At 40.2% G+C, this 20,704-nt stretch overlaps 2 protein-coding genes and 1 non-coding gene across 3 annotated transcripts; 1 reads left to right on the forward strand and 2 right to left on the reverse strand.

Moving 5' to 3' along the window:
• Nucleotides 1–1,824: 1,824 nt before the first annotated feature.
• LOC107825313 (uncharacterized) lies at nucleotides 1,825–2,295 on the reverse strand. Its single transcript, XM_016652158.2, has one exon. The coding sequence runs from the start codon at nucleotides 2,293–2,295 to the stop codon at nucleotides 1,825–1,827; it is 471 nt and encodes a 156-aa protein (XP_016507644.2).
• Nucleotides 2,296–3,638: 1,343 nt separating this feature from the next.
• Nucleotides 3,639–6,085, reverse strand: LOC142163406 (uncharacterized). Its single transcript, XM_075220690.1, has 5 exons — nucleotides 5,439–6,085; nucleotides 5,201–5,363; nucleotides 4,880–5,134; nucleotides 4,287–4,778; nucleotides 3,639–4,115 (listed from the first exon to the last, which is right to left on the reverse strand). The coding sequence occupies exons 1-5, from the start codon at nucleotides 6,083–6,085 to the stop codon at nucleotides 3,639–3,641; spliced, it is 2,034 nt and encodes a 677-aa protein (XP_075076791.1).
• Nucleotides 5,400–5,506, forward strand: LOC142163659 (small nucleolar RNA R71). The gene has a single exon (XR_012694604.1). It is a non-coding gene; the product is annotated as a small nucleolar RNA R71 (small nucleolar RNA).
• Nucleotides 6,086–20,704: the final 14,619 nt, after the last annotated feature.

Here is a 20,704-nt window from a genome sequence, read left to right on the forward strand (position 1 = left end):
TGCGTCGTGCTTCTATTGCCATGATGCGTCGTGCTTCTATTGCCATGATGCCTCGTAGTTCTTTTGCCATGATGCCTCGTGCTTCTCTTTTATTCCTTTATTTGCTTTATCATGATATTTTTATTTCCTGCAAAATACTATTAGAAAATACAGATAATTGACATATTATATATATATTATTTAAAATAATTTATTTTTAAGTATATAATATATGAATATTTTATAGTCATCAAACTCCCCCGCACTTGAATCCTTGCTCGTCCTCGAGGCAGTAATTTTATTAATAATTGTTGTTTCTTGTACAATAGAAAAGTAAAAAAAAATAAAGTTTCACATAAAATTCAAAACCTATAAGTTTTTCAAGTTGCCAAATCTATACCTTGTTTCTGCTTCTGCTTTTGTTTGCCAAAAACTTTCAACTCCTCTTTTGATGAACCTTTTGAGATTGATAACATTATGATTACAATTTCGTGTTTCTCAAATTTTGTCCATAGGCTTGCCCTTTATGTCAGTCTCCACTAATGTAGAATCAACACTAATTTCTAAAATTATTTTAGGACTTTTTCAAGCTTGTAATGATAGGCTTAATGCTGGTAAGGTAAAAGGATATATTTGTAGTGACTTTGTTCCATCCAGCTTTATTATGAGAGCCGATTATTTTACCAAAGTAACTATGTACAACTCAACACAAGAAATAACTCTAGAGATTGGGCTAAAGGTCCCGGTCTCCTATTTCATAATTAATATCACTTAAGTCATCATTTCTCTCAATAGATTTCTTAAATTCAAGCTTCTTGAACCAATAATTTATTTTACAGGTATATACACCTTGTTTTCCTCTTTTTTTTAAGAGTGAAATAGAACATTTACTCCATAAGTATTCCTTCATCGCTTGCTTTAATAATCATTTTTGCTCAACTATAACTGGAAGGATTATCAATCTTTTTGTAAGGTAAACCAATATGGTGTATCAATAAAAGTTGGTTTATCCCTCGTTTTTTTTGTTTTTTGGTCTCAAAGTTGGGTCCTAAAAGGTAAAATATAAATATTTGTGGTTAAAAATAAATAGGCTAAAAAGTGTGTCAAAGATAGCCTAATTTCATTCTAAAAATAGCTAGAATTTCGCTTTGATAGACATTTGGGGCAAGTTCTAGCAAAATTTTATTGATTCTACCTGTTGAGATCATAATGCTTCTCAATTCCAATACTTTCTCAAATTTGGAGATACTCGTTCTTGCATTCACAAAAATAAAATCACAAACTTGGAAGTTATATGGCAAAATGAAAAAAATTATGTTTGAAAAATATGTAAACTTTTATTTTAAAACTTTAATATTGTACAAGAACAACAATTAAGAATAAAATAAAAGATGAATATATATATGTGTGTATATATATATATATATGAGAGAGAGAAGAAAAAACTTGAAAGAGTGTGTGACAACACATATTTTTATATGTAATAGACTGACTAATTTAAGACTTTATTAGTCATTTGGTCCTGGTTTAAATATAAACCAACAAATTTACATGTGCCAACATTTTGAATTGATTCATTAAATGGTTAATCAACCAGTTACTTAGGCATACTGATCACCATGGAGTTACTCCTCCACAGGTGACTCTGTTTTTGTAGAGGCCTTCATGAGATGTTCTAGTTGTACAATAACCTGGATATTGACCAGATTAATTGATTAAGTATTTAATTACCCAAATATATGTCAGGCTTATGAGGCTCCACTGCTTCTCCCTCAATGGCTACGAGTTTTGTATCTTGGTTCTGAGTTTAACGTCATCAGCTCGACTTATTAATTGCGGAATTCATCAGTCTATCAAAGTAACCGATGGATGTTGTTCAAAATGTCTTCCATAGTAAAATTTTAGCATGTGACCATTTACCTTAAACTTGTCTCCTCCATTTTTCTGAATTTCAATTGCCCCGTATGGAGTAACACCTGTAACATTGTAAGGACCTGTCCACCTAGATTTTAATTTTCCTGGGAATAACCTGAGTCGGCTATTGTAAAGATGTACCTGATCTCCAATTTTGAAACTCTTTGGTCGGATCAATTTGTCATGCCATATTTTTGTTTTTTCTTTAAAAATTTTAGCATTTTCATAGGCTCCCAATCTCAGTTCTTCCAATTCATTAACCTGAATAAATCGCTTTTTACCAGCGGAGGTTAAATCAAAGTTCAGTGCTTTCAATGCCCAAAAAGCTTTATGTTCTAATTCTACGGGAAAATAACAAGCTTTTCCAAAGACTAATCTATATGGAGATGTTCCAATTGGCATTTTGAATGTCGTTCAGTACGCCCATAATGCATCATCTAATTTTAAAGCCCAGTCTTTTCTTGAAACTCCAACCATTTTTTCAAGAATTCTTTTTAACTCGCGATTGGAAACCTCAACTTGCCCTTGAGTTTGAGCATGATATGGTGTTCCTGTTTTGTGAGTCACATTATATTTTGACAGTAAACAAAAAAAAAATGTCTATTGATAAAATGAGTTCCTTGATCACTAGTGATGACTCGCGGCGTGCCAAATCTAGTAAAAATATTTTTTCTAAGAAAATTGCACACTATACGAGCATCATTATTCCTTGTGGGGATGACTTCAACCCATCTTGACACATAATCCACAACCACAAGGATATATTCAAAAGAGTGAGAAGAAGGAAAAGGACCCATAAAATCTATTCCCCAAACATAAAATATTTCACATACCTATATTGATTGCAGAGGCATCTCATCTCTCTTGGTGATATACCCTGTTCTCTGACTCCTGTCACATTATGCTACATATGCTCGATCATCTTTAAAGAGTGGTCCAGAAGAATCCGGCTTTTGAAACTTTAAAAGTCGTTCGATTTGCTGCATAATGTCCTCCAATTGCTCCATCATGACGGTGATATAGAATTTTATTCATATCTTCTTTAGGTACACACCTTCTAATGACATTATCAAATGACATTCTCCTATAGGCATATGTTCCATGAGGGCATGTGAAGGTTGTCTTATCTTGATCTTCTGGTGCAATTGGTATCTGATTATATCCTGAATAGCCATCAAGAAAACAGTAAAAACCATATCCGGCAATTCTTTCCAACATTTGATCAATAAATGGCAAAGGAAAATGATCTTTTCTAGTGACATCATTGAGACGTCTGTAATCAATACAGACTCTCCATCCTGTAACAGTCCTGGTAGGTATGAGCTCATTATTTTTATTTTTTATAACTGTCATACCTCCTTGCTTTGGTACTACCTGAACGGGACTTACCCACGAGCTGTCAGAAATGGGGTATATAATACTTGCTGCCAACAACTTTACGATCTCTTTTTTCACTACTTCATGCATTGCTGGATTCAATCTTCTTTGCGGCTGGACTGTTGGCTTGTAGCTATCCTCCATGAGGATTCTGTGTGTACAAAAAGCCGGACTAATCCCTTTAATATCTTCTACAGTCCACCCCAAGGCTCCTTTGTGTGCTTTCAATACTTTAATCAAACTATTTTCTTGTTCTGCAGTAAGAGAAGATGAAATAATTACTGGAAATAATTCTTGCTCAAGATAAACATATTTCAAATGAGAAGGTAGAGTTTTGAGTTCAATTTTTGATTGAACTTTTTCGGATTTCATCTCTTCTTCTTCTGAATCTTTGTCCAATATTTCTTTCTGATAGTGGGATCATCGTCCTGTGTGGTGCCTGATTTGACCAAGCATCTTTCTATTGAATTTGAAATTAATTGATCATCTTTTAATTCATCTGTAAGATAACTAATCATGTCAATTGAAAAACATGAAGATGATGTTTCATCTCCTGAATATCTTAGTATCTTTTGCATATCAAATATGACTCTTTCTTCATCAACTCTTAAAATTAATTGTCCTTGATGAACATCTATAATTGCTCTTCCTGTAGCAAGAAATGGTCTACCTAAAATTATTGGTTCATTAGGACATTCTTTCATTTCAAGCACTATAAAATCTACAGGGAAAACAAACTTATCTACTCTTACGAGTACATTTTCAATTATTCCCTTAGGTTTCTTAGTACTTTGATCTACAAACTGAAGAGAAACACTTGTGTCTTTTATTTCACCAAGATCTAACTTTTTAAAGATAGAAAATGGCATCAAATTTATTGAAGCTCCAGAATCACAAAGTGCTTTTTCAAAATATACTCCTCTCAAAGTGCATGGAATTGTAAAACTGCCTGGATCACCAAGTTTTTGTGGAAGCTTATTTTGAAGTATAGCACTGAATTTTTTCGTAAGCATTACCACAAAAACTTCTTCTAATTTTCTTTTACTTGACAAATTTAAAAATTTGGCATATGAAGGCATTTGCAACAAAGCATCAGTAAAATGAATATTGATATGAATTTGTTTTAAAATCTCCATAAATTTTGCAAATTGGTTGTCAAGCTTTTCTCTTTTCATTTTTTGTGGAAAGGGAATAGTCACAGGGAGAGGAGTCAATTTTTCAATATTTTTTTCTTCTTTTTTCTTGACTTCATTCTTTTTAGATGGTTCAGAGGGTATTTCAACATTCTTACCGTTGTTTACCTGTTGTTCTGACTGGTCTACATAGGGTTCATCAAGATCCTTACCTGACCGTAAGGTGATGGCCTTAAGGTGCTCTTTTGGGTTTTTCTCTGTATTGCTTGGTAAAGGACCTTGAATCTTTTCTGAAACAAGAGCTGCCAATTGGCTCAACTGTATTTCCAGATTTTTGAGGGATGATTTTTGGATCTCCATCTTTTCATCAGTGACCTTAATATACTTATACAGAAGATCATTAAGACTTGAATGAGCTTGTTGAGGCCTTTGCTGATAGGGCCCTGCTTGTTGATAAGGTCTAAAGTTTGATTGACCATGGTTTGGATTCTGGTATCCGGGTGGATCCTGTATTTGTTGCTTCTGTAAGCTTTGAGAGTTCTCTGCACCATTTGGATTGCTCCCTGAAATCCTGGATGTTTTTGTGTCATTGAACTTCCAAAAGGATACTGCTTGTAACCGATGACATTGACATGTTCATCATTGTGATTGATTGCTTGACATTCATGGTTCTGCTGATTTCCTCCACACATGTCACAAGCCTCAGATTGGCTTGGTTTTTGTGTATTCACCTGAAAAGTTTCAAACTTTTGTGCCAAAGAAATAATTTGCTATATTAGTGTATTTAAAGCATCAACCTGATTTACTGTAGCGGCCTTCTTGATAATTATACGCTCAGATGGCCATTGGATGTCATTCTCAGAAATTTCATTCAGCAATTGCAATGCTTCCTCTGTTGTTTTTCCCATTATTGAACCTCCTTCAGCTGCATCTATCACATTTCTAGAAGAGGGTTTTAGCCTGTGATAAAAAATATACAATTGCATATGTTCAGGAATATCGTGGTGTGGACATTTTCTTAACATTGCTTTTAACCTTTCCCAAGCTTGATAAACTGACTCTGTGTCAGTCTGCAAGAAATTAGATATGTCTTGTCTTAACTTTGTAGTTTTAGCAGGGGAAAAATATTTGTTTAAAAATTTCTGAGTCATTTGATCCCATGTGGTAATGGAACCTTGTGGCAAACTTCGCAACCACGTATTGGCATCTCCTTTTAAAGAGAAAGGAAATAGCCTTAACTTGATAGCTTCAGGAGGTACTCCATTATACTTAGCTGTTTCAACAAGTTCCAAAAAGTCAACTAAATGACTGTGTGGATCTTCACTTGCGTCTCCAGTGAAGATGCAAGACTGTTGAATTGTTTGAATCAGGCCAGTCCTGATTTCAAAGTTGTTGGATGCCACTGGAGGTTTTCTGATACTAGATTCACAGTTGAAGCGGTCAGGTCTAGCATAATCCCTTAGGATTCTGTTTGCTGGCCTTGGTGCCACTTCATCAAATTGATCCTCTATTTGGACTGGTGGTGGTACTTCGCGTGGGTTGATATTTTCTACTTTCTGATTCTCCATACCTTCACAAGCTATGCTTTGGGAAGATAATTCTTGTCCTTTCCTGCGCAATCGAAGAGATCTTTCAATTTCAGGATCGTAATTGACCAACTCTTTTATAGAAGAGCGGGTCATAAACTACTCAAAATTCTAAAAAAAACAAACTGAACTTAACTTCTAAAGTGGTAGTAATAGTAGTACTTAGAAGAAAATAATTAAAAGAAAGTGATGAATAACAAGGACAACAAAGATTACAAAGATGACAAAAATAATAAGCGATCAAATAAAAATAGTAGTATGATAATGTTGTTGTTGTTGTTGTTGTTGTTGTTATTATTATTATTATTATTATTATTATTATTATTATTATTATTATTATTATTATTATTATTATTATTATTAGTAGTAGTAGTAGTAGTATATGATAATAGTAATTATATTAGTACTAATTAGCAATAGATGTTATGAAAAAAAATGGTAAACGAAATCAGTTAGTAGTAACAGTAACTAAAGATGAAAAATAATAATATAATACTAATATAGAATATAGTTACAAGTAGTACTAGTATTAATAATAGTGACTGCTATGCTATAATGATGATAAGAAGGATAAATGATAATAACACTTGTATAAGATGTTAGTACTTGTAATAGTAAAAGTAATAGTAGTAATATTTACTAAACATTGATAGCAAAGATAATAATACTAATAGTAAGTTCCCAAATTAGTAACATAACATTTAGTCTGAAGTAGACTTGTGCCAATCCCCGGCAACGGCGCCAAAAATTTGACGAGGCCAATACGTATAAGATTTTGCTACTCGTACTCTATCAAATTCTAGTATAGTTTATGATATCGTCCCACAGAGATTGGAGAATCTAGCTACAAACTTATAATGTTCTTACTACTATTTGAGAGAATCAAATTGATGAAGTTTTGTTTGTTGAAAATTTAAATTGCTTAAGTTGAAACTAAATAACTTTCGGAAGATTTATATTTAAAAAGAGTTGGGAATCATTGAATTCACTCGACAGCGTGATAATAATAAAATCTTAGCTTCTACATATATTTCTCTTAGGAATAACTGTTTATTGCTAATATAATTATATTTTGCTCACTAAGAAATAATCAATTAACAACACTCCACGAGGTTATGTAAATCAATTGATATATTACTTGTGACGATTAAACCGAAATAATTTTCTTTCCTGAATTGTGCTAAAAGATAGCAAAAACCTCTTGCGATTACTTTTTACTAAAAATCAATAATCTTGCCAACTACAACTCCTCCGTGAGAATTATAATGGAAGTAAGCAAGATTACAGACTTGGAATGGTAGCTTAAAAAGAATTACTCTCAATCTATTATTTTTCCCAATAGTTATCGTATATTAATTTTGCTTCGTGAGAATTACAAAATTGACATACAACTAACTTTGGAGAATAAATAGATAGAAGTGATAATAATTAATTAAAACTAATATTCCAGCACAATATAGAAATATAATTAGAAAGTTTCAGGTCAAGCATGTAGTAAAATTGAGATTAATATTAGAACGCTATCGAGCTTCATCAACTATCCCAACAAAAGAGATTACTCCATTATGGAGTATTTGAATCTCACAAAGAAAGAAATTCTTAAAATACTATCAACACTCTTAGAAAATTCAAAGACTATACGATAAAATGAAATAGATAAAGAAAGAAGCAAAGACCAAAACTAGAGAAAAGTTGTTAATTATGCACATATGATCCTCCCCCGCTCCTTCAACACAAACATCCTATTTATAGAAATCAAATCTCATAAGGTGCCACGGTGTCTCGTGGTTCTTTTGCCATGATGCGTCGTGCTTCGATTGCCATGATGCGCCGTGCTTCTATTGCCATGATGCCTCGTGGTTCTTTTGCCATGATGCCTCGTGCTTCTCTTTTTATTCCTTTATTTTCTTTATCATGATATTTTTATTTCCTGCAAAATACTATTAGCAAATACAGATAATTGACATATTATATATATATATATTATTTAAAATAATTTATTTTTAAGTATATAATATATGAATATTTTATAGTCATCATGGGCGTGGTTCTCACACGCAGTATTCTGATCAGCAACCCTACAGTGCACCACCAGCTCCTATCAGTGCATCGTCGTTCCAGAGTTTTCGGGGTGGTCATTCAAGTCGCTAGGTTCAGTCTCAGTTTCCTCAGTCGTAGCATTAAGGTGGATGTTTTGAGTGTGGTGATTATGATCATATCTGGAGGGCTTGTCCGAGATTGGTGGGTACTCAGTCGCAGCAGCAGGCTTCCCGTGTTATGGTTCAGGCACCAGGTGTTCCACAGCCCGCTCCGCCAGCTAGGGGTGGGGGTAGAGGTGCTAGAGGTGGATGTAGAGGTGTGAGAGGTGGAGCTCAGACCGCTAGAGGTGGAGGCCAACCAGCTGCAGGTCGTCCCAGAGATGTAGTCTATGGTGGAGAGGCCTAGCCCCGATGTTATGCTCTTCCAGCCAGGCCTGAGGCTGAGGCTTACGATGCCGTTATCACAGGTACTGTTCTGGTTTGTGGCAGAGATGCTTCAGTTTTATTTGATCCAGGGTCTACCTACTCCTATGTGTCATCTTATTTTGCACCGTATCTGGTCATGCCTAGTGATTCCTTGAGTGCCTCTGTATATGTGTCTACACCGGTAGGTGATTCTATTGTGGTAGATTGAGTCCATCGCTCTTGTATAGTTGTGATTGGGGGTCTTGAGACTCGTGTAGATTTGTTGCTTCTGGACATGGTTGATTTCGATGTCATATTGGGGATGGACTGGTTATCACCTTACCACGCTATCTTGGACTGTCATGCCAAAACTGTGACCTTAGCCTTGCCGAGTTTACCTCGTTTAGAGTGGAGAGGGACTCTTGGTCATTCTACCTGTAGTGTTATCTCTTATGTGAAGGCTCGACGTATGGTCGAGAAGAGGTGTTTGGCCTATTTGGCATATATTCGTGATTCTAGTGTCGAGGTTCCTTCTATTGATTCTGTGCCTATTGTTCGTGAGTTCCCTGAGGTATTTCCTTCAGACCTGCCGGGTATGCCACCCGATAAGGATATTGACTTCTGCATTGATTTGGCTCCGGGCACTCTGCCCATTTCTATTCCAACGTATTGTATGGCCTCGCCTGAGTTGAAAGAGTTGAAGGAGCAGTTGCTAGACTTGCTTGAGAAGGGTTTCATTAGACCTAGTTTTCGCCTTGGGGTGCGCTGGTGTTGTTTGTTAAGAAGAAGGATGGGTCGATGAGAATGTGTATTGATTACCGGCAATTGAATAAGGTTACAATCAAGAATAAGTATCGATTGCTGAGTATTGATGATTTGATTGATCAGCTTCAGGGTGCCAAGGTATTTTCGAAGATTGACTTGAGATCTGGCTACCACCAATTGAGGATTAGGGCATCTGATGTCCCTAAGATAGCCTTCCGCACTCGGTACGAGCATTATGAGTTCTTGGTGATGTCATTCGGGTTGACAAATTCCCCAGCAGCTTTTATGGATTTGATGAACCGAGTGTTGAGGCCTTACTTGGATTCGTTCGTGATAGTCTTCATTGATGACATTTTGATATATTCCCGCAGCCGGGAGGAGCACGAGCAGCATCTTAGAGTGGTTCTTCAAACTCTGAGGGATAGTCAGTTGTATGCTAAGTTTTCGAAGTGTGAGTTCTGGTTGAGTTCAGTTGCATTCCTAGGCCATGTTGTATCGGCAGAGGGTATTCAGGTTGATCCGAAGAAGATTGAGGCAGTTAAGAACTGGCCTAGACCAGCATCACCTGCAGAGATCCAGAGTTTCTTGGGATTGGCAGGCTACTATCGTTGGTTTGTGGAGGGGTTTTCATTTATCGCAGCCCCGATGACTAGGTTGACCCATAAGGGTGCCCAGTTCAGGTGGTCGGACGAGTGTGGGTCGAGTTTTCAAAAGCTCAAGACAGCTTTGATTACGGCACCAATGTTGGTTTTGCCCACAGGTTCAGGGCCATATATAGTTTATCGTGATGCATCTCGTATTGGGCTTGGTGTAGTATTGATTCAGGATGGCAAGGTCATTGCTTATGCTTTGCGGCAGTTCAAGATTCACGAGAAGAATTATCCGGTTCATGATTTGGAGTTAGCAGCCATTGTTCACGCGTTGAAGATTTGGAGGCATTATCTATATGGCATGGCATGTGAGGCATTCACGAATCACAAGAGTCTACAGTACTTGTTCAAGCAGAAAGAGTTGAATTTGAGGCAAAGAAGGTGGTTGGAGCTGTTAAAGGACTATGATATCACCATTTTATATCATCCGGAAAAGGCCAATGTGGTGGCCGATGCTTTGAGTAGGAAGTCAGCCAGTATGGGCAGTCTTGCTTATATTCCGGTCGATGAGAGGCCGCTTGCCTTGGATGTTCAATTTTTGGCCAATCAATTTGTGAGGTTAGATGTTTCTGAGCCCAGTCGGGTGTTAGCTTGCACGGTCGCTCGTTCTTCTTTATTAGAGCGTATCTGTGATCGGCAGTATGATGATCCCCATTTGTGTGTCCTTAGAGACACGGTGTAGCACGGAGGTGCCAAGCAGGTTACCTTAGGTGATGATGAAGTTTTGAGATTTCAGGGTCGAGTTTATGTATAAGGATTTGCGGCAGCATTATTGGTGGCAGAGAATGAAGAAGGATATCGTTACATATGTGGCTTGGTGTTTGAATTGTCAGCAGGTTAAGTATGAGCATTAGAGGCCTGGTGGTTTATTCCAGAAGATTGAGATTCCTGAGTGGAAGTGGGAGCAGATCACTATGGACTTCGTTGTTGGACTTCCACGGACTCAGAGGAAGTTCGATGCAATGTGAGTTATTGTCGATAGGCTGACTAAGTCAGCGCATTTCATTCCTATGGCAGTCTCCTATTCTTCCGAGAGGTTAGCTGAGATCTATATCCGGGAGATTGTTCGTCTTCATGGTGTGCCCGTGTCTATTATTTCGGATTGAGGTACGCAGTTTACCTCGCATTTCTGGAGAGCAGTTCAGCGAGAGTTGGGCACACAGGTTGAGTTAAGCACAACATTTCATCCTTAGACGGACAGGTAGTCTGAGCAAATTATTCAGATTTTGGAGGATATGCTCTGAGCTTGTGTCATTGACTTTGGAGGCTCGTGGGATCAGTTTTTGCCTTTAGCAGAGTTTGCCTACAACAACAGCTACCAGTCAAGTATTCAGATGGCTCCATATGAGGCTTTATATGGTAGGCGGTATCGGTCTCCAGTTGGATGGTTTGAGCCGGGGGAGGCTCGGTTGTTGGGTACGGATCTGGTTCAGGATGCCTTGGACAAGGTCAAGATTATTTAGGATAGGCTTCGTACAGCTCAGTCCAAGCAAAAGAGTTATGCCGACCGCAAAGTTCGAGATTTGGCTTTCATGGTCGGTGAGCGTGTATTGCTTTGAGTGTCGCCTATGAAGGGTGTGATGAGATTTGAAAGGAAGGGAAGCTTAGCCCTAGGTTCATTGGCCTGTTTGAGATTCTTGATCGAGTGGGAGGGGTGGCCTATAGACTTGCATTTCCGCCAAGCTTATCAGCCGTGCATCCAGTGTTTCATGTGTCCATGCTTCGGAAATATCACCACAATCCATCCCACGTGTTAGATTTCAGCACTGTCCAGTTGGACAAGAACTTGTCTTATGAGGAGGAGCCGGTAGCTATTCTAGACCGGCAGGTTCATCAGCTGATCGAAAAGTTTTCCTTCTGTTCGTGTTCAGTGGAGAGGTCAGCCTGTTGAGGCATCGACCTGGGAGTCTGATCGTTGCCAACACCACACTACTAAAAAGTAGGAAGAGAGGGTTGCAATAGTTTTTACCCGATATGAGGGTCGGGATCAATTTCCACAGGGAGCTAGGAATGAAGTCGAGTATCTATCTAGACTAGAGTTGTGTATTTGTTCCAAATGTCACTTCCATACATTTTTGGGTTTTTGATTATAAACTACTATTATCAAACTATCAATTGAAACTAGATTATGCTACGAGATAATTGCTAAGTTGTATCTAATGGGAAGAAGGGCACTAGGGTCGTGACATTATCTAAGTGGCTAATTGATGGGTAGATGTTACTAAGGTTCGATTGACATAATTGGGGCTTATGCTATAACCATTGCACAATTTTACCCACTCTCACACCTCTCGGTAGAGAGAGTGATTTTGCTCAATTGACTCTCTCTAGACCAAATGGGTGGGCAAATTAGCCCAAGTAACTAGGGTTCAAGTTGGGTAACTACTCTCTCGAGGTTTAACCCTTTAATTGGGACTATCAATTCTCCTGAGTCCATCCCAATACCTTGTTGGGTCAATTTTGGAGACTTAGGCTCTCTTTCTCAAGAATAGCCAAGTCAACTTAGCACAAACCAGTGTTTGCAACCACCAATTCTTAGATTAAACCATAAAATACCCAAATAACAAACACCCATAGTCAATCTAACAATAGATGACAACACCCATCAATTACCCACACTAGGGTTGAGCCACAAACCTAGCTAATGGGTTTAGCGACTCATGCTTGAAGGAGAAAATAGAGAAATAGATGAAGAACAAGACATATTAATTAAATGCTAAATTAAAATACAAGAATCTATCGTTAATTTAAAGCTAAGATGCCAAAAAATGGCTACATATGAAGTTACCACGAGTGCAGCTAAGTTCTGGATATATCTGATGACCTAAAAATGGTAAAATATTCTATTTATGCTAGGCTGGAAAAACTAGACAAAAATACCCCTGCGGGGTCAGCGCGGGCCGCATAAAATGGACCGCGGCCGCGCTAGGCTCTTGGACTTCAATTCTAGGCTCTCTGACTTGGCTCCGCGGACCGCATAGAATGGACCGCGGCCGCGGAGGCAGCTGTCGCGGTCCGCTCAACCATGACCACGGACCGCATTGGCATTTTCCATTTCTCTAAATATCTCTTCCGCAGACCGCATAAAAAGGCAGTGCGGCCACGGAACCTTCACCGCGGGCCGCGCAATGTGGACTGTGGCCGCGTTGCCTGAAGCCTGATCTTGCCATCTATCTGAATCACCTAGTGCGGCCGCATTCGACTTTGTGCGGTCCGCACTAGGCTTGTTTGCCCTCAGTTTACTTTGTCATTAATACTTGAGCAGGTTTCACTCCTTTTGAGCCGATCTTTGACATTTCGTCACTTTGTCGATTAAACCTGCAATCAAGCACAACTTATGAGCCTTTTGGAACTATTTTGTAACGATTTATAATCAAAGCATAGGCAAGACGGAGCATGAAACTTGTTAAAATCCCTACTTATCAACTCCCCCAAACTTAAGTCTTTGCTTGTCCTCAAGCAAACAAAATAAGAGCCACCCCTTAAGGGAGAATCCAAGTATCCAACTATCCTAAAGTAACCTCAACAAGCATCAATTGTGACTAACAATTGCCCTCAATACGAATAAATCATTAACAACATTTAAACTTTGAAAAACTATGGATCAAGTGTGACACAAGAGCATCAAGAGTTGACTCATTACATCAAAGAACTCTCTGAATTACTTTGGTCATTGTGGCACCCAAACTCACACATCCTCAACTCTCCCTAAGCAAACCTCACCTTTTAGAGTATTAGCACACAAATCGAGGTTAATGGAAATTCACTCTTCTCTCTCAAGGAAAGGCCACAAATCCGGCTCTAAGTACCATATGCTTGCCCCTCATGTAAGTATCCACTAATGTAAGGGTCATTCAACTCAAGATCATATAGGACTTTTGAGGAGTCAATGTGAAGGCTTTTGGTTCAAGGTAGGAAAAGTTTTTGGTCTAAATGGGTTCCATCTTCCCTTAAGCACTTCTTTTGATTCATTTGGCATAATTCTCTTGACTCTTTGAGTATCTCACTTCTTTTTAAGGGGTTAGAGAGATATAATGTCACTCTTTCTTATGCACTTCAAAACGTTTCTCCTTTTTTTAACTTTTTCCACACCTTTTTTTTTCTTGAATCCCTTTTTATTCTTTTTCACATTGGGCTCTCTTTTTGTCTTTTTCTTTTCTTTTCTTTTTCATTGCCTTCCTTTTCTTCTCTTTAGTACCTTTTACCACTTTGTTCCCTCTCTCGTCTCTCCCCCAAAACTTAGACTTTTTCCATTGCTCAAGGGAAGATCGGGTGCCAAAAGAGGGTATATTTTAGAACAGATATAGGCTGATAGTGTTGGTTCTTGAAAGAAAAATGTTTAAAGCTCAAAAGGGTTAACTAGGGATTATATAATTGGTGGGCTATGAAAATTTTCAACTATCATTTGAATCAAGGAGAGCCTATAATCACTTCTCAAGACAAATTTCACTCAAGATTTCGCCTCAACAGACATTCAGGGCAAGTTCTAGACCATTGGCTTAGGACTTGGACTCACAGTTCGATTTCTCACCACACAAGCTCAAGGATTGCTAAAGACATAGAGTCAGGGGCCCACAACAACCTTAGACACGATTGAGCACACAATAGTCCTGAAAGACCACATGATGATTGTTTGGTCAACACAAAAGTCTCAAGGTCACGACTTTCACCATCCTAAACACAAAAACTTGTCTTTGATCATGGGATCAAAGGCAAATGTGTTAGGCCCAAGTGAAGCTTTGCTTGAGGTACCCTTAACTATAAGCTACCAAAAATAAAAACAAAAACGGACTCAAACCCTTAAGAAGGTTGTCACGCCATCCATCATCGGGAAGAGTCACCCGGTTCACACAATACTCCACCTTTGGAAAGAACCGTGACATTAAGAAAACCAAAGGATTATTGAAGTGCCAAAAACGAAACAGAAAGCTACGAGCCTATCTAAGAAGCTAAAAACTAGAAAATAGAGCTACGAGCCTATATAAGAAGCTAAAACCTAGAAAATAGAATGAATATGTACAATAGGGGATTTGAATATACAACGGGGGATGAATATATACAATAATATAACTTTATATATGGACCAAAGGGAAGATAAATGCGATAAAAATAGCTAAATGTAAAGTTATATACAACCCAATAGAAAATCAAAAAGGCATAAACTAAATCAGTGTATATATACAATAATCCAAAAATAAAATGTAGGGCGCACCCCCTCAAATAAAAGCTGGCATTGTCCCCAATGCCAACTAAACAAATAAGCACCAACATGTATAAGGAAAGGATATAAGGACTCCCTAAGCCGTTTCCGTATGCATGGGATCATCAGTGGTCCCCGGGTCCTTTGTATGCGCGGGAACCTCAAACTGGTTCCCGATCTCCTATTGCTCAGCTTCTGGAACTGGGGCCTGGACCTGGATGGGCTAAATATCAAAAACATCTTGTGGCTGACTGGAGGAAGCCTCCGGTGGGTCCGCCAACTGGATGATCGCCTCATCTGCACTGGGGAGCTTCCTCTTCTTCTTAAGAAGCCTCTATGTCTGCTCCTGCAATGGCTCTGCTCCTGGTACTGTTGCTGGAGCTGGATCCTCAAATAGCAAATCTAAAGGCAGCTGGTCTGCCTTCAGTCTGTCCACATCCGCTCTAATCTCCTTCACAGACTCCTTGGAAGCCCGTGTTTTGAATAGCTTCTTGTGCTCCCTGGCAAGCTCCTTCAGGGCCTTGCCATGTGAATCCACTGCCCTAGCCAAGGCAGCCTGAGAATCAAGGATCTTCTGCTGGTTGGCAAGAATCTCCTTAAGTGAATCCTCTATAGACTAGGGCACCTGCACTGGCTGTGGTGCCGATTGAGCCGCAATGGTGGAGGTCAATGTAGACAACTTGGACGAAACAGTCGCCATCCAGTTGTTCAAGCTATGAGGTGTCTGGCTCAGCTGGTGGGCAGTAATGGGATGGGCCCGGGAAGATGGAATCCTTGGGCCAGCTGATGTTGAAGGACCAGCAGTAGTGGAACGTCCGGGAGGCATGCCATCAACTGTGGAGGCAGGCTCATTGGAGGGCTCCACCGTAACCGGCTCTTCAGACTGTCCAATTGGGGCAGAAACAGGCGGCTTGTAATTCTTGTCTTTGGGGTTGTCTGACCCCTTCAAACTATACCACGAAAACAGAGCCACAGGTTTGACCTTGATGTCAAAAGGTCTCTTCTCCACCTCCAGGTCCCAAAAATACATAGTGAAGGTGCTGGGAAAAGGGTAGTTCCGATCATGCTCAACCCCCACTGCAGAAATGACGTGGGACATCACATTCCCACGTTGATAGAGTATCCCGCCATAATAGATGCAACAAGAACAGCCCAGGCAAGTGGAATAGTGTGATCATGGGTAGTGGGGTCGAGTCGACTGCACACAAAAGTCAACCACCCTCTAGATTCAAAGTTAAAGGTCCTCCGAAGTATTTTGGCCCCTGCTTGCAACCACTCTGGAACCGTACCCGGGATTGCCAGGTATGAAGCTAACCACGGACGAACCTCCTCGCCCATTGCCAACTTTTCATTGTAAAAGGACTCATCTTCTTCATTGAACCCCAGGTATTCATTTAGTGCCTTCCCGGTAAATACCACATTTTTGTTTCGCACTTTGGTCACTTTAGTGCCCTTCAAGATGTGGGCCACATTGCTATAAAACTCCTTGACCATGTGCTCATTCGCCTTCACACAATTATCTTTGAAGTGCTCCCAACCCACTCGAGCTCGAAACTGTCTATGTACATTGGGGTGTAGGGGTAGAAGGTCTTTATCAATGAAGCTCCTTTTCAAGAATCAACTTTCGTAACGGCCACCATTACCTAAACTTGTGGAACGCCACGTGGCTGACGAATCTATCTTCCCAAACAGCGGGATTTCTAGTCCGATCAATACCCCCAACCTGAGGCACACCACCCCCGGGTAACTCCCCATCTCCCTTATCACCTCTAACACCCTCTCCAGATATTGAAGTTGTGGGAGAGGTAGAGTATTCATCCCCATTACCTGCTGCTGAGCCTTCAGACGACCCAGAAGAAATGTTGATTGAAGCTTGAGCATCGGGGGAAGAGGGAGGAGTGTCTCTATGTATGGCCCTCTCCAGATATGGGATGTATAATGGGACTGAATCCGAAGAGATCTCCAGGGAGGGATCGTACTCACTCCCCGAGTTGTCAATGGCTCTGTCAGCCGCTTTTATGGCCTTCCTCATGTCTTTGATGTTTTTTCTAGCCTGGAGAGTGAGTTTAATCATCCTTTGCTTCCCTCCCCGGGAAGAATCACCTCGGTCGGGTTGTTTCGAGCCTTTGCCTCGTTGTTTAACCATTGTCTGCAAGCACAAACATCTAGCTTTGTTAGTATCAGCACAGGTAGTGAATCAATTGTAGAAAATGAATTGCAGAATAGAAGCCCAAAAGTTGTAGAAGATGTTGCAGACACTTTGCACCGCGGACCGCACAAAAAGGAGTGCGGCCGCACTGAAGGCACCGCGGACCGCATAAAAGCAACCGCAGTCCGCATTGGGGGTAAGGTCTAAAAATGCATCCTCTGAATCACACCACCGCGGTCCGCACAAAGTAGCATCGCGGCTGCGGTGGGCCAGCGCGTACCGCACAAAATGTAGTGCGATCGCACTGGGCAACAAGTCAATCTTTCAGAACATAAGCACTGCGGTCCGCACAAAGTGGTACCGCGGACCGTATCAGAGCACTACAAACCGCACAAAAGGGTCCGCGGAAGGTGCTTAGTCAAGGCACTGAGTTAGGGTTCATGGGTTTTGCCTTTTTGTTCAAGTTTTCACCTAACTTTGTCCCTACTCAATTCACCCAGTTAATAATATTGGCACACAAAACTTAACAGTTAAACTAAACTAACATCAAAATTGAAGAATTATGGGGGGGGGAGAAGTCTACACAGTTAATAGAAAATGAAATAAAATGAAATTAAATAATTAAAATAACAAGAAGTGGTTGAATTGTTACCAGATATTGAGAAGAAGTGAAGAAACACAATACAAACAAACTAGTACGAAGAAGAGGGAAGATGAACAGTAATTTTTAGGTTTCTAAGAATCTATTTTTCGAAAAGGGTAACCAGTGACCCCTGTGGTCTATTTATAGAAAAATGTGTGGGACCCAGTTATACCTACCAGCGCGGCCGCACAAAACGGACCGCAGACTGCGGTGGGTTTGTTCAAAATAAGCTTGATAAGGCAACCTCCGCGGACCGCACAAAACAGATCGCGGCCGCGAAGGTCCACTGCGGTCCGCAATAAATGGAATGCGGCCGCGGTTGCAATCTTCAGAGAGTACCTCACTTGGCCTTTACCAGTGTGGACCGCACAAAGTGCAATGCGGCCGCACTGGCAACTTCGGAGACTGTTCAATTTTTCCAAAATGTTTTGCACTGTATCAACACAATCCCTGCAACATCTCATAACCAATTAGTCCAAAAATCAAACCTAAGCTACAAAGAAAATCAAAGAAAACAAGAAGAAAAAGACATGGGTTGCCTCCCAAGAAGCGCCTGATTTAACTTCGCGGCACGACGCATGTTACCCGCACATCACTTTAGATGAAGAAGTACCACCACGTGGCTGTCATCAAATTTCCCAAGATAATGCTTGACCCGGTGCCCATTAACTCTGAAAACTTCACCATTTTTGTTCCTTAGATCAAGAGCACCAAATGGGGTCACAAACACAATTTCAAATGGCCCACTCCACTTTGACTTGAGCTTACCCGGAAACAGACGTAACCAGGAATTGAACAAGAGAACCATATCTCCAACCTTGAACTCCTTACCCCGAGCATATTTGTCGTGAAGGTAATTCATTTTGTCCTTATACAAGGATGAACTTGAGTAGGCATGGAATCTAAACTCATCGAGCTCATTGAGTTGCTCAACACGAAGATTTGCCGCAACATCCCATTCTAAATTCAACTTCCTCAAAGCCCACATGGCCTTGTGCTCTAACTCAACCGGAAGATGACAAGCTTTTCCAAACACCAACCGATATGGAGACATACCAATCGGAGTTTTGTAAGCCGTCCGATAAGCCCATAGAGCGTCATCCAACATTTCGACCAATCGGTCCTATTAGCATTGGCAGAAACCTTATGATTGACACCGTACTTTTAAAGCAACGTGTCGAAAGCCTTATTACAAAAGTGAGACCCCCCATCACTGATAATCGCACAAGGAGTGCCAAACCTTGTGAAGATGCTCTTTTTAAGAAACGCAACAACACTCCGGGTTTCATTATTAGGCAAATCCACGGCTTCAACCCATTTTGAGACATAATCAACCGCCACGAGAATGTAAGTATTCCCACAAGAGCTAACAAATGGACCCATGAAATTGATGCCCCAAACGTCAAAGATATCCACTTCTAGAATCGTATTGAGAGGCATCTCATATCTTTTTGAAATTTTGCCCGCTCTTTGGCACTCATCACACCTCTTCACCAAATAGCCCACATCTTTGAACACGGTGGGCCAATAGAATTCACAACTAAGAACTTTCGAGGCGGTCCTCACCCCACCATGATGGCCACCATAGGGTGAAGAATGACAAGCCTCTAAGATACTCAATTGTTCTTCCTCCAGGACACATCTACGAATCACACCATCCGTGCAAATCTTGAACAAGTATGGCTCATCCCAATAGAAATCCAAACTATCCCGCTTGAGCTTCTTCCTTTGGTTAGAAGAGAGCTCACACAGGATTATTCCGGTCATAAGGTAATTGGCAACATCGGCAAACCATGGCATATCCTTCATTGACACCGCAAGGAGTTGTTCGTCGGGAAATGAATCATTGATCTCAAGGCCGTCACAAGGCCTCCCCTCCTCCTCCAAACAGGACAAGTGGTCTGCCACTTGATTCTCACTACCTTTCCGGTCAACAATTTCTAGAACAAACTCTTGAAGAAGTAACACCCATCTCATCAATCTCGCCTTGGAGTCTTTCTTGGTCATCAAATACCTAAGGGCAGCATGATTGGTGTGCACTATAACTTTGGCTCCCATAAGGTAAGGTCGGAATTTTTTTATAGCAAATACAATAGCCAACAACTCTTTCTCTGTGGCTGTATAGTTCCTTTGAGACTCATTCATGGTCTTGCTTGCGTAGTATACCGGATGAAACACCTTGTTGATCCTTTGTCCCAAAATAGCCCCAACCGCAACGTCATTAGCATCACACATGAGCTCGAAAGGCAAGCTCCAATTAGGTGCGGTAATGATGGGGGTAGAAGTGAACTTGAGTTTGAGAAGCTCGAATGCTTGCATACAACTCTCATTGAACAAGAACTTTGCATCTTTCTCTAGCAACTTGCACAAAGGGTATACCACTTTGGAAAAATCTTTTATGAACCTCCAGTAAAAACCCGCGTGCCCAAGGAAACTCTTCACCCCTTTGACAGACGTAGGGGGAGGAAGCCTCGAAATCACCTCTATCTTGGCTTTATCCACTTCAATTCCTCGCTTCGAGATTTTGTGACCCAACACTATACACTCTTCTACCATAAAATGGCACTTTTCCCAATTGAGAACAAGGTTGGTGTCTTCACATCGGGCCAATACTCTATCCAAATTTTTCAGGCACCCATCAAAAGAATCCCCAACCACGCTGAAATCATCCATGAAAACCTCCAAGATATCTTCTACCATGTCGGTGAAAATAGCCATCATACAACGTTGGAAGGTCGCCGGATCATTACACAATTCGAACGACATTCGAGAGAAAGCGAATGTGCCATAAGGACATGTAAAAGTTGTCTTCTCATGGTCCTCCGGGGCAATTAAAATTTGATTGTACCCCGAGTAACCATCCA

This window comes from Nicotiana tabacum, chromosome 8, assembly GCF_000715075.1.
Source record: "Nicotiana tabacum cultivar K326 chromosome 8, ASM71507v2, whole genome shotgun sequence".
Lineage (NCBI taxonomy): Eukaryota > Viridiplantae > Streptophyta > Magnoliopsida > Solanales > Solanaceae > Nicotiana > Nicotiana tabacum.

Coding starts and splice junctions, on each gene's coding strand:
- LOC107825313 (XM_016652158.2), bottom strand. CDS start 2,295: ATGCCAATTGGAACATCTCCATATAGATTAGTCTTTGGAAAAGCTTGT.
- LOC142163406 (XM_075220690.1), bottom strand. CDS start 6,085: ATGACCCGCTCTTCTATAAAAGAGTTGGTCAATTACGATCCTGAAATT. Junction 5,364..5,438: donor GTTTATCAAGCTTGGGAAAG/GTTAAAAGCAAT, acceptor TTTTTATCACAG/GCTAAAACCCTCTTCTAGAA. Junction 4,779..4,879: donor ATACCAGAATCCAAACCATG/GTCAATCAAACT, acceptor AAGTATATTAAG/GTCACTGATGAAAAGATGGA.